This window comes from Osmerus mordax, chromosome 16, assembly GCF_038355195.1.
Source record: "Osmerus mordax isolate fOsmMor3 chromosome 16, fOsmMor3.pri, whole genome shotgun sequence".
In the NCBI taxonomy this organism is placed as follows: Eukaryota; Metazoa; Chordata; class Actinopteri; order Osmeriformes; family Osmeridae; genus Osmerus; species Osmerus mordax.
The window spans coordinates 7,178,702-7,193,240 of record NC_090065.1 but is presented as its reverse complement, the minus strand read 5'-3'; the positions used below and the strand labels follow the sequence as shown (position 1 = coordinate 7,193,240).

The 14,539-nt window shown below is 49.0% G+C and overlaps 1 protein-coding gene across 2 annotated transcripts in view; it reads right to left on the bottom strand.

Moving 5' to 3' along the window:
- Positions 1 to 14,539, bottom strand: part of epha4b (eph receptor A4b) — a 52,543-nt gene that overhangs the window by 28,014 nt on the left and 9,990 nt on the right. For both annotated transcript variants that reach the window (XM_067252360.1, XM_067252361.1), the window contains exons 3-5: positions 11,092 to 11,292; positions 10,893 to 11,000; positions 10,303 to 10,654 (exon numbers count right to left, since the gene is read on the bottom strand). In XM_067252360.1, coding sequence (XP_067108461.1) covers positions 10,303 to 10,654; positions 10,893 to 11,000; positions 11,092 to 11,292 — 661 coding nt within the window. The remainder of the gene's footprint in view (positions 1 to 10,302; positions 10,655 to 10,892; positions 11,001 to 11,091; positions 11,293 to 14,539) is intronic.

Sequence of the window (14,539 nt, the reverse complement as noted above, 5' to 3'; positions counted from 1 at the left end):
GATGGATTCCACCAGGTACTGATTGCATGTTGGTGTGAGGAGTGTTTGCGTGTGTGAGTGTATTAAGTATATACTGTGTGTGTGTGTGTCTACTGATTGCTTTTGGTGGTGCTGAAGGTCACGGATTTAATCAAGTAACACACAGTTTGCCTCCGCAGGGCCATAAATTACCACACACACACACACACACACACCAATAAGGGTAAAGAATAAGAAAGTGGAATGAAACTTAAAAACCCAAGGTTTCTCTAGCTTTGCCACCTGTACTGTGTTTCGATGGAATATTTTTAGCCAAATCATTAATCATAAGGGAGCAAAGTCCAGTAGCACAATCCCCAGTGGACTTCAGAGTAGTGTAGGTGCCTGTGTGTGTGTGTGTTTGTGTGTGAGTGAGAGCGCAAGAGAGATCATTCTCTAGAGGCTGCTGCTCTCTTTTCTCTTTCTACTCTGTCAGTTTTCTGCGTCCTTTTGTGAGAATGTGTGTGTGTGTGTGTGTACGGTGTGTGTGCGTGCATGCGTGCATGTGTGTGTCCTGTCAGCTGTTGGCCAGGTTATAGGAGCAGCAGGGTAAAGCAGCTTTACTCTGGGGAGGGTTTCATCCGGAGAGTTCTGGCTCTCAGAGACCACTTTCTGCAGGGACACAAAGGACCCCAGTGCCTCAGGACGGCCAGACAGGGGGGGGGGGGGGCTTGCGCCAAGCCTGGCGTCCACACAGCTGCCTGATCAAAACCTCACAGAAGAACAGTGGCCCGGACGAGGGGGTGGAAATTACATTGACACACACACACAAACACACAAATACACACTCTTTTTCTATATCTTTCTCAGTCTTGCAGTTCAGTGCCCATGGGGAACTGTGTCTCTTGACTGGCTCCCCTATGATTAATGATTTGCCTAAAATATGAGAAGGGTACAGGTGGGTAAGCCAGAAACACACACACACACACACACACACACACTGTATATAAGAGCAGAGGCAGCTCTTGGCTAAAAACTTGCACATTATAAAGAGTACAAGTTGTACAGGCTGTTTCCCTCCGGGGATGTGTAATATGAGTGTAAAAGGTGTTCTTGTCTTCTGTGGCTGTGGGTGATGAAGATGTTCCAGAAGGCCTTGTTTATAAGACCAAGTCACACTACAGCCTTGTATGGTGAGCATCCAGAATGTGTGTGTGTTTGTGTGTGTGTGTGTGTTTATGAGGGTGTGTTTGATGATAGAGTGTATGAAATGAATGGTCTCGGGTATAGTGTCTTATTAAATATTAATCCCGCTACTGGAGACTGTGCCTGTTCCAATCGATAGCTCTTAGATATGATATAGTAGAGCTGAGACCACCGCCCTCACACAGCACCCAGAGAGACAGGACCACACATACAGAGACATGGAGACAGACAGACATGACAGACAGACAAGACAGACTCTTCCCCTCTCTCTCCTCTCTCGTCCTCGCCAGTGTTCCTGTTTGTCCTGTACCTGGACCGATCTAGTTAGAACGTTAATTGCTCTGTTGTGTCGGGTTTCTGTCATACATGGTTCCAGTCATAACCCTGCCCAGCATTAATATACAGGGAGGAGAAATAAGAGAACAGTGTGTGTGTGTGTGTGTTTGAGAGAGTGTGTGTACAGCTGTGTGTGTGTGTGTGTGTGTGTGTGTGTATTTGGCGGAGGGAAGTTGTGTAAAGCTCTATCATGGCCCAGGGGAAATGAGCGCCATGGTGAAATGGTCACCATGGAAACACGCTTTCAAGATGGAACCCTCCACATCCCCGTTGAGTACCACAGTATCACAGAAGAGTGTGTGCATTATGTGCATGTGTGTATGTGAATGTGTGAGAGTGTGTGTGTTTGTATAAGTGTGTGTTGGCAATCAAGCCACTTGTTCAGGCCAACTATTTAAACATTTATACATCAAGCGTCAGTGGAGAAATCTGACGAGATTACCTTTGACGGGTCTAAAAGCCATTGGGGTCGTGTGTGTGTGTCTGTGTGTGTGTGTGTGTGTGTGTGTGTGAGAGAGAGAGAGTGTGTGCGTGAGTGAATGTGTATATGTATATCTTTGTGTGTGTGAGTGTGTGTATAGATCTGTGTGTGTGCGTGAGTGTGTGTGTACATCTGGAAATGCTTCCCAAAGGGTAAACACACATTCATGTAGTTGGGTAAACAATGATCTAAGGTTATTACAGCATACATAAGACATGCTCTGGTACTTCAGTCCAAGGACAGGTTGGAGAGTGGAGTGGGTGAACAGCGTGCTAGTGTTCTGCAGCTCTCCTGGCTTCTCACTTCACATGCACCCTAGCCAGGATAGAGACGTCAGCACCCTCTCCCTCTCTGATCTCTAATCCCTAATCTGAGGCTGTAATAATCCTAATAACCACACCAGTAGAACTAATCCCTCCAAATACACAGCAGCTACCCCCCCCCCCCCCCCCCCCATTGCTCTGTCCCAGGGCAAGACCTGTCTTGCTTCGCCTCTCTTCTCTCGCCTCGGCTCTCCTCACTCTCCCTCTCCTCTCCTCACTCTCCCTCTCCTCTCCTCACTGTCCCCTCCTCTTCCCCTCCCTTCCACTCCTCTGCACTTCTCTCTTCTCTCCCCTCACTTCTCTTTACCCTCCCTTTTCCTCCTCTCTTCGCCTCTCCTCCATGAAGCGAGAGATAAAGAGGGACAGAAATAAAGGTGCGTCTCCCCCCCCCCTTCTCTGCTCGAGTCAACTCTGCTTCTATAGACTGCTGGGGGACAACAAGCTTGACCCCTGACCCCTGTGACCTGACCCCTGACCCTCATCCATCTAGGAATCCCCTGTGAAATTTCATGTTCAGAAAATTGTTTCTAATTGTTAAGATCCCCCATATTAAATCATATCGACAGACTCAAGTCAAGACAGACATTCTAAGACATCTCAATATGGCTATTCTATCTGAACCTGGCTTGGACATCATCAAACACAAGCTTAGGAACCAAGAGGAGAACCTGGAAACAGTCAAGCCCTGTTGTTATAGAAACAGAATGTCAAACTATTTATTATTAATGTAAAACATTATTTATTAAGATTTATTATTCACATCTTATTCTTATCTTCTATTATTAATACATACTGTTAATACAAATCTTATTCACTCAGTGGTCCATAATGACCCATAGTAATAGTACAATATTCAACGGTGCACCGCTGGCAACGTACATGAAACACACAAACACACTTCGCTACTGTTCTGATGGAGTCAAAGTCCCTGGATACTGTCCAATTACTCAGACTGGTCAAGAGGAACTACAGTACGAGGCTCCCACACACACACACACACACACAGACATATGCACACACACCCATGTACAAAGACCTTGAATTCCTGACTCTAGCCACAGACATCAAGCCTTCGGGATAAAGGTTTGAATTGGGATTGTTATTTTTGTCTGACCTTTTGAGTGTGTGAGAGCGTGCGTGTGTGTGTGTATGTGTCTCATTTCCCATAGGGATGTCTGTCATAACTTGACCCTGACCTTCTCCAGAGCTGCTGCAAAAATATTTATTTTATTTCACAGACAGGACACACAAACACACACACGCACACATAAAGAAGCGAGCATGAGGGGATGGGTAAATGAATATGTATAGGGAGCGATAACCTGATTAGATCACAACAATTACGACGCACAAAAACAGCAACATATATAACTAATACACATGCACACACTCTAATACCTTCACAAACACACTCTTATAGGGCACTCGTTTGGTGCATTCCTAGAGAGGCTATTATCGACTACTCTAAAAACAGATTAAATGGATTCCAGGTGGTTGTGTGTGCTTTTGAGGTGACTGTGATATGAGAGGAAAGACAGACAGAGAAAGAGAGAGAGAGAGAGAGAGAGAACAAGAGAGAGGGAGGGAGAGGGACATACTTCTACGGGCACACAGAGAAAGAGAGAGTGGGAGAAAGAAAGAGAGAGGGAGGTTGCTATATCCATCTATGTTCGAATGTTTTCATATTTAAAGTCTTTCTCTTCCTCTCTTTGTCTCTCCCTCTCTCTCAAAAATACATCTCATATGGTCCAGTCAACGACAGACATTCTAGCAGACTGGTCAAGCTGTGGACCCACACCTAACTCTGGAGGCACAACTAATTCACTTACAAATAAAACACACAGATGGGCCCTCTAGGTAGCAGTCGTCTCTAGGGAGAATTCCCGAGTGCGGGTTGTTGTAACAACATCATTGGGAAAGGAGCCATGGAAATTCAAATAGCAACATTCTCCTCTCGTGCTGGAGCAGGCATTCAGGCTACATGTTACACAGGGACACCCAGCAGGACTGGTAGAGAGGGGGACCGAGAGAGAAAGACAGAGAGAGGGGAGGAGAGGGGGACAGAGGGGGACAGAGAGATGGGATAGAGATAGGGGACAGAGGGACAGAGTGGGAGACAGAGAGAGGGGGAGGAGAGGGGGACAGAGGGGGACAGAGAGATGGGATAGAGATAGGGGACAGAGGGACAGAGTGGGAGACAGAGAGAGGGGGAGGAGAGGGGGACAGAGGGGGACAGAGAGATGGGATAGAGATAGGGGACAGAGGGACAGAGTGGGAGACAGAGAGAGGGGGAGGAGAGGGGGACAGAGGGGGACAGAGAGATGGGATAGAGATAGGGGACAGAGGGACAGAGTGGGAGACAGAGAGAGGGGGAGGAGAGGGGGACAGAGAGATGGGATAGAGATAGGGGACAGAGGGGGAGAGAGGGAGACAGAGAGAGGGGGAGGAGAGGGGGACAGAGAGATGGGATAGAGATAGGGGACAGAGGGACAGAGTGGGAGACAGAGAGAGGGGGAGGAGAGGGGGACAGAGAGATGGGATAGAGATAGGGGACAGAGGGACAGAGTGGGAGACAGAGAGAGGGGGAGGAGAGGGGGACAGAGAGATGGGATAGAGATAGGGGACAGAGGGGGAGAGAGGGAGACAGAGAGAGGGGGAGGAGAGGGGGACAGAGAGATGGGATAGAGATAGGGGACAGAGGGGGAGAGAGGGAGACAGAGAGAGGGGGAGGAGAGGGGGACAGAGAGATGGAATAGAGATAGGGGACAGAGGGATAGAGAGGGAGAACAGAGAGAGGGGGAGGAGAGGGGGACAGAGAGATGGGATAGCGATAGGGGACAGAGGGACAGAGAGGGAGAACAGAGAGAGGGGGAGGGGGAGGAGAGGGGGACAGAGTTACCGTTACAGAAGGATTGGAGGAGAAAGAGGACAGAGTGTGAAAGTAGGAGACAGTAAAAGCAAAGCACGTCACAAACGCTCGTTCTTAACTGTCAAAACCGAGAGGGCCTTTAGTCCAAACGGCACACGCAGACACACACGCTGTTTATGGGAGCTTCTTGTGTCTGGTCCTTTGGCCCGAGGCGAGAGTGGGAGAGGAAGAGAGAAAGACAGAGATCCTTCTTTTCCTCTCCTCCCCACCCGTGTTATTTTCAGTTCATCACTCTCAATAATTCATTCTCTCAGGCGGGCCGAGAGAGGAGCGCCCGTGCCTTGCTGTCTCGCAGGCTCTCGTTCTCTCCATCTTTCTCTCCCCTTCTCTGAGAAAAACCGAGGAACGGATAGAGAGAAACCGACTGAGACAGAGTGAGACAGAATGAGAGGGAGAAAAAGCAATAGAGATTGAACGAGAACAAGAGCGAGGGAGAGGGAGAGGGAGAGAGGTGACTGGAGAGTCTAGAGGTAAACCTATAGTCGATAAATTCACTGTGCTTGAGGCTGTGGTGTATACTCCACATGCGTTTTGAGATGTAAAACGTGTGAAATGAAACTACACACAACGCACCACACGCACGCACACACTTAGGAACACTTGGCCCTCTTGACATTTGCTTGTCAGAGGTGATCACTATCAAAGAATCCCTTACCACAGCCATACCAAATGTGTGTACCAACATTTTTTGCACGTGTGTCTCTGTGTGTGTGTGCGTGTGTGTGTGTGGGTGTGTATAGAGCCTCCCTCTGCAGGGTTCCCACCAGAAACAGCAGCCCGTCTGACAGCATGGACCTATACATCTGGAAGCCATCCATTGGAAGGGGAAGTGAGGGAACAAGATGGTGGAGGGATAGAGTGAGAGAGGAAGGGATGGAGGGCTGGAGGGAGGGAGGGATGGATGAAGGAAGAGAGGGAAGGAGCGAGGAAAGGATGAAGAAATGGAGAGATGGAGGGATGGCAGTATGGAGTGAGGGAGGGGCTGAAAAGAGGGAAGGGTCAATCACTGCCTTCCTGCCTCTCTGTTTCCTGTCGACCAAATCCCCCGGCTGCCTTCATGCCCCCCTCTGTCTCCCGGACAAACCGATCACTCACACGGGCATGAACACACAGGCACGTACACACGCACACCTTGCTCCTTAACTCAGACTGCGTATGTGTGAAACTCAGTGTGGGACTCAATGGTACTCAAGAAATGTGACCAAATAATGGCAGCTACTCCCCTCTCCATCCCTCCATGCCTCTCTCTCTCTCCCCCTCCTCTCCTCCTTCTCTCTTTGTCTGTCTCTGCAGGGAGCGGCTCTATATAAAGATGTGTGGAGCTCCTACATGCCTTTACCACTAACTGAGTCCTTGGCCTGCTTTCCTCCGCGTAGCTCTTACTGCACTAAGTCTCATGGCACACACCAAAGGCAAGGAGAGGAGTGGAGAGGAGAGGAGAGGAGTGGAGAGGAATCAGGTAGACAGACAGGTACGTCACACACAAACACACACTACACACACCTGCAGACTACATTATTCAGCTTTCTCCCTAGCCGACCACCCCACAAAGTAACTCTCCAGGTCCTTGCACTTACAGCTAGTGAAAGACCATGAGACGATGAGCCCAAAGTGTGTGTGTGTGTGTGTCAGAGGTAGGGGAGCTCTTGACCTTCAAAGGTCTCGGTAATGAACATAAAAAGTGCTCAGGTGGGGTTTACCGGCTGCCTGGACTGGCCAAGACACACACACTGTTTCTCCGCTCGTATAGGTATGAGATGTAGCACTGTGTTCGCAAGGTAGTAAAGTCAGACATGATTTCCCTATGGGGTTGTAAAAAACTGTCACACACACACATCTACACACACACACACACACATGGAGGTCAGTCGAAATGAGCCCAATGTCTTTTACAGTTCTAGAGATTAACCTTCTTCCTACATCTGTTTTTTTTTGCTCCAACCTTTCATTATTGAATAAAAGCTCGAATCCTCTTATGATACATATTTTGTGTGTGTGTGTGTGTGACTGCATCTCTCTCTCATTATTTTAAGCAGAATTTGCCATGGAGAAATGAAATCAGACTTCCTTCCAGGCGACAGTGACATTAGTCATGTGGGTCTCTAAGATGGTTCGGATTGGATGACCATGTGAGTGTTAGGCTTTCATCTCATTCCAGTGGTCCCCATATGACACAGATACAGCTCTGTCTAACCTGCCGCCAGAACCCCTGGTTCTGCCCTGGAGATCCGGAGCTATACCGCAGCTTCTCCCTCACAAATGGATGACATCACCACCAGGCCCTGATCAGTCATGTGATGGCAATGAGGTAACCCAGGAACATGTCATGCTGTACCATGCCTGGGGTCTTGGGTAGTGTAGGTAGATCAGGAAGACATATAGACAGATCAATGGACAGACAGGCAAAAAGGCAAACAAGCACACCTGTAGACAGGCAGGCAGACATACAGGCAGATATACAGGCCGACAAGCAGATATGCAGATAGACAGACAGGCAGATAGACAGATAGACAGACAGGCACGTGGGCAGATGGACAGATAGCAGACAGTCTGAGTGACAGATAAACAGCCAGGACTCCACACATCACCCTGACCTATATTCCACTTCCCCACTGTCAATCACCACAGGCTACTGAGGGAACGGGGGAAAGAAGAACAAGAGAGAGAGAGGAAAAAGAGGGGTATGACAGGTGTCTGTCCCCCCCCCCTCTCTCTCTCTCTCTCTCTCTCTCTCTCCGTATTCTCACTGGTATCTGAGGCCGTAATTGCTGCTGTCAGACACAGAGAGGAGGACAAGGCCCTATAGGCACACACACACTTTTCACAATGGACCCCCAGGGGTTAAAAAAGGAGAGGAAAGTATATTCAGTCCACAAGTTCTGAGGGCAAAGGGGGGATGATGGAAGAGACAGTGGCAGAGAGAGAGAGAGAGAGAGAGAGAGAGAGAGAGAGAGAGAGAGAGAGAGAGAGAGAGAGAGAGAGGTGGAAGTGGGGGGTACCAATGGTAAGAGACAGGGAAAAAGGAAAGAGATCGAGTCAAAGAGACAAGGGAAGAAGACCTAGTGTGTTGTGTGAGTGTGTGTGTGTGTTGGCATGTGTGTGTGCATGTGTGCATGCGCTCTCCCTAAATAAGGAGGATTATGTAAGTACAGCAACAGGGCAGATGACGGTGATTTTATAGGAACGTACAGGGCTTCACAGCTAACAGGGCAGGGGTGCCTTCAGTGTACGCCACAGTACACACAGAGACAGAGGGAGAGAGAGGGAAAGAGACAGAGAGAGACAGAGAGAGAGACAGAGAGAAAGACAGAGAGACAGAGAGAGGGATGAAAAAGACGGAGAAAACAAGTCTGGAATTTCTTCTTCCAGCAAAGCCCCAGATAATGTCTAAGACAGAGAACGCACAAGATCATGTTTCAACAACAACTGGGTTTAGAAAGGGCTCTGTTTTGGTTTGCTCGAAGAATGAGATTATTACACAAAGAGAGTATGTGCTTTATAAATGTTTAATAAAGGAGGGTGGATGTGAGGAGAGGCAAAGAAAGAGAGAGAGGGAGAGAAAAAGTTCAAACTGAGAGAGAAGGTGAGAGGGGAAGAGGGAGAGAGGGAGTTTGGTACAATTACAGATAGAGAGACCAGAATCCGATTGGAGAACACAGGAGAGAGGCCAGAGAGGGAAAATAACATGATCATTGGAGGCGTCTGGTGTTTGTCTGTGTAAGAGAGAGGCCACTAATGATTCCATTAACACCTCACACAAAACGTAAGAGGAGCGGGAGAGAGGGAGGGCTGGAGAACGAGAGAGAGAGAGAGAGAGAGAGAGAGAGCCAGTGGAGGGGGGTGCAATGGGCAAAGCCAGGGAAAAGGAGAGAGGCGAAGGAGTGCAGAGAGAGGTGGAGGGAGAAAGAAAAGCGAGAACAGACGGATAGAGGACAGAATGACTTCATTGTGATGGTAGAGAGCCACAGCGATGGAAAGAAAAATCACTCCCATCACATGGCAGCCCACCTGCATGACTAATTCACCACCTCAGGGACAGGGACCAGGGTCAGGCTGAAAGACTAAAGACTACTGACGGTGATGCTTCATTCTCTGCAACTAGGCTAAAATAACGTGCAAATAAGAAGCACTGAGCGTTACAGCACAGTATCTAGAGCTTCAGGTACCAAGGTTTTACATGCTGAGGCGTACTGTATTCTTAAGGTAAATACTACTAACCTAATGAAACTGAACTGGCTATTTACTAGCTAGTGGCACTGCTACAACATTGGAATCTGCTGTAGACATGCAGTGCACATACTGATGTCTACATACAATCCAGCAGTGTCTATAACTCATGTTGTTAGACGAGGGACACAGACATATATGTCCTGGCCTCTGACCTTCACCCGTCAATAAGACTCCATCATTATCTCCTCTGTCTGACACACACACACATACATGTAGGCTCTGACTACACGCACACACACACACACAAAGAAATGTGCACATGTGCACGTTATTAGGTTAAAGGTAGCTTGTTAAAGGTACTTTTGAAAGGTTTTTGGCATTTTTTTCTGCTGAGACTGAAAGGAAGCCTGGAGCAGACTGATGAGGTCACCAGAACCACATGGTGTCTGTAGTTTAAATAAAGTTTGAACCGCAAGGGGGTGAATAAGCTAATCAGGGAGGATTAGTACAGGGGTGAGTCCCAGTCATCTACACTGGGTTTCTCTCCCGCGTTCATCTCAATTCAAAGCAAGAATGACTCACACATTACTAAGCCGGCTTATTGCCACAGGTGACAATGGAAAGTTAACAGTGTGCACACACACGCACATACACACAAACACACACACCATCTGCAGTTTTACAACTCTATGAAGCCCCACCTGAGGCGTCCCGTCTTCTCAACACATCAATATGCTGTGAAAGAGATATCCAGCCCTGAGACAAACACAAACACTGCTCTGAGCCAACTCCCTCTCTAACAAAACCATCTTGTTTTGGATGCTGCCTAAAACTTCCCACACACACACACACACACATAAACACACACCAACACACACTTGAAATACACAGAGACTCACGTTGGCAGACGCCCTTGTGCTCCTCGTAGCCGGGCTTGCACACGCACCTCCCGATGGGCACCAGCCAGCCCCCGTCCGCGCTGCAGTACATCCTGGGGGTCTCGTGCTCCTCCGAGGCGTTGACGCACGCGCCCTGCACCTCCACCAGGGCCGAGTCGCCCCCCGTGATGGTGTCGGGGAAGGTGGCCAGGTTGAGCACGGTGAGGGGGCACTTCTTGTAGAAGATGCGGACGGAGACCAGGGCGATGCAGGCACCCAGGTCCTGGAAGGCCAGGTAGAAGCCCGTCTTGGAGAGGTTGCTGATGTCACGCACCTCCGTGTTCAGCTTCATCACCCTGTCGCCGACGTCCACCTGGCAGAGGGGGTGGAGGGGAGGGGGGATGTATTGATATGTTCATAGATATAAGTCGCTCTGGATAACAGCTCTGGATAAGAGCGTCTGGATAAGAGCATCTGCTAAATGACTAAATGTAAACATAAATGTCTACGTCAGACATTCGTAATGAGATTCCGCTGGCTGGACACGGTCCTAGGGTGATTGTGGAGACTCCTGTGGGACGTCATGGTTCCAGGGGGGCGGGGGTACTGACCTGTGTGAAGCTTTCGTCAGCCGCGATGGTGTCTATCTTCACATACTGGCTCTCCTTGATGAACCACAGGTTGGCGTTGTTGGACTCGTGATAGAACATGTTGAACGTCTGAGGAACACCCCCCCCCCCCCCACAGTTAGCTCTCCTACATACCCTAATGAAGAAAAACGTCTGTGCGCGTGTGTGTGTGTTTGCAGACCTCTTTACAGGTCCCAGGGACCCCAGGCAGACTGTTGCAGTCTCGGAGGGTGAACTTGATCTCGATGTAGACGCGCTGCGCTCCCTCTCGTCTGATGTGGCGAGTCCTCAGCCAGTTGTTCTGGTTGGCCTCCATCACGTTGCACACCTGGTAGGTCCTCATCGGGGTGTTCCTCTCATCCATCACGCTGATCTCCTCCCACTGGGGACACGGGTAGGGTGTTAGTGCGTGCGCTGCCACGTGCGGGCAGGTCCTATCTCAACGGGAACTAAGAGTTTGTGTGTGCTGGAGTGAGTGGGGATCTGCATCAACTTGAGGAAGTCATGTTTGTTTTTCGGATAAACGGCACAGTATACCTGTTTTCAATAACATGTAATCTGCATGTATAGTAACTATGTGTGTGTGTGTTTAGGTGTGTGTGTGTGCCCAGCATGTGTGATAGACAGTGAGAGAGGTGGGACAGAGCTACTCTGTCATCTGGTACCATCTGTTTTCACTTGTGAATGGGCCAGTAATTGAGAACACTTCTCGCATGAGCAGAAAAACGTTTCTATTCAAACAGAAAAACACACACACACACACAGACACAAACACACAAACACACACTCACACACTTTCATGACAGAGAAAACATTTCTATTTCTCGAAGGAAAGTAAAATAAACCAGTGCGGTTTCAACGACTCAGATATCTGATCTACTGAAGAGGAAGCAGACTTCCAGGCTTAAACACACACACACACACACACTGCATGCACATACACACACACACTGCATGCACACACACACACACAATGAATGCACACACACACACACTGCATGCACACACACACATACTGCATGCACATTTGTCGTTGAATGGAAAATATTATTTGGGGTAAATAGATGAGACCTCCTACTCAGTTCTGAGCTCCAGTCTTCAGTGTTTACGTCTAAGCTGCAGAGTGATGAACACATCCCTTACTACCCTCCAACCTCAAACGCACACAGACAGATGTAAGACTGGGCAGTGAAGTTGGGCTCCACTTCGCCTGTCATCTCTCTTGGGTGGGATGCAAATGAAACTGGAGTGTTGGACAGAAAGAGAGGAGGGGGAAGAGACAGAGAGGGAAAATGAGGGAGAGAGAGAACTAAGGAGAGAGAAAGAGAGAGTGGGAGGGCATGATAGAAAAAGAGCTTCAGACGAGACGGGTCCGCCTAGGTCTCCGCTTCTGAAGATAATTCGTTATGACGGCCCAACAAGCCAGCAATAGCCTGACGCCTTGCAGCCTGGGCCCTGAACACTTCCACAGACCTCCAGAGTTTGTCCTGACACAGTCTGGGCCCTGAACACTTCCACAGACCTCCAGAGTTTGTCCTGACACAGCCTGGGCCCTGAACACTTCCACAGACCTCCAGAGTTTGTCCTGACACAGCCTGGGCCCTGAACACTTCCACAGACCTCCAGAGTTTGTCCTGACACAGCCTGGGCCCTGAACACTTCCACAGACCTCCAGAGTTTGTCCTGACACAGCCTGGGCCCTGAACACTTCCACAGACCTAAAGATCTGGCCTGGACTCTAATACCTTACAGAGGACTGGTCTAACAGACCAACATGTGTCTTACTCACCCCACACTCTAAACACACAATGACGTCACACACACGCATTTGCAAGGGCAACAGGGGAATGTAATTACTCCCAGTTAGAAAAACAAAACGTTTGAAGAGGAGAGACAGAGAGAGAGAGAGAGAGAGAGAGAGAGAGAGAGAGAGAGAGAGAGAGAGAGAGAGAGAGAGAGAGAGAGAGAATGAGGAATGAACAAGGCTAAATTACAGGCACGCCTGGCAGCTAAACGTACCCATCTGTGTAGAGCAGGGACCAGTCAGACATCACAGGGGAGGGACACAACCACCACACCCACACACACGTGCTCTCTCACACACACACACACACACACACACACACACACACACACACACACACACACACACACACACACACACACACACACACACACACACACACACACACACACACTGCTCTGTCCCTCGAGAGGAGTGTTTAAAGCTTTTATGGGGAAGGATAAAGAGGGCTTTATAATGCTTTGTTTATTTTTTTCAGGGCTGGAGTTGGAGTGTGAGGATTACAGACTTCCTGTCTTGTGTGCGGACCATGGACCTTGTTTCCTTCAGAAGGGCTCTGCTCACTGTCCGAGTGCTTGTTCTGGAGGACCGCTGGGTTCCTGCAGGCTGACGTGCTCCCGCTTAATACCAGCTGTTTGTTTAACAGCAAAACACTGTCAGCTAATTCAGCAGATGGCTAGGACAAACTGAACAGTCATATTGAAGAGTTTACTTTCTCACTGTCACAAAGACGCACAAACACACAGACACGACTACGTAATCACAAAAACACACAAGTATGCCCACGCACACTAGCACGTGCATGTACACACGAGCACACAACAGTCTTCTGTGTGTTCACACACACCCACCTCTCAGCCATTGAGCCAGTTGCGACAGTGATGTGTGTTGGACTGCTAGTTAGCATTCTGGATGGAACCTTTATCCCTGAACCTTCCGTCCACTCCGCCAATCACAGCCCAGCCTGCTTGATTGCTTTGAAGGCAGGCAGAAATGCCGGATCAGGGTCTAAGTTCCACCATCCACCAGCTTAACATAATATCCCTCTGCAATCATCTGGTAGTTACACCTACTTGGACATAATTGGCCTTCAAATTCTGACACTGCCTGTCTCAGACAGAGAGAGAAGGAGCTAAAAAGAAGAGAGAGATTGGGGGCCTCCTGGAGAAATGAATAAAGATGCTAAGGGGCCTCCGTTTTTAAACATCATTACTTTTGTGCGCCTGCTTTCTGTCCCTCGACAGAAACACCCCCGCTCTGTGACAGAAATGGGTCGCTCCACTCAGACACAGGCACATCTGGCACTGCGCGGGCTGGATTAAGTCTGACCTGCGGGGGTCAAGTGTGGTTTTAGACTGATTCAGAGAGACAAGACGTCTGTGAGTGGTGGGAATGCCTCTCTGTATGACCTGTCTCCCGGCTAGGAGTTCAAAGGTCAACTAGATAATCCCCCTTGTATGAAACACAAGACCATGGGAGACCCGTACACAGCATGTCACTTCTCTCTTTCTCTGCCATCTTTTCGTCCATCGGAAAACCATTTTTCATCCTCCCCTGCTACCTTTAAGTCTGCTGCCACCTGTTCTCAGTTCAGCCTCAAGCACAGCCCTAGCTCCAGCCTCTAACCCCAGCCTCCATCCCCAGCCTCCATCACCCAGCCTCCATTCCCAGCCTACAATCTTCTGTCACCAGACCACCCCTTGAGTCTTGTTATTGAAACTGAAAAGATACAACACTAGTCCAAATGCAGGAGTCAAATTGTCTGGTTAGCCCGGACAATAAAACCTAGTGGTTATTTCGCACCATTTAGCGTTGAGTGTCTGAA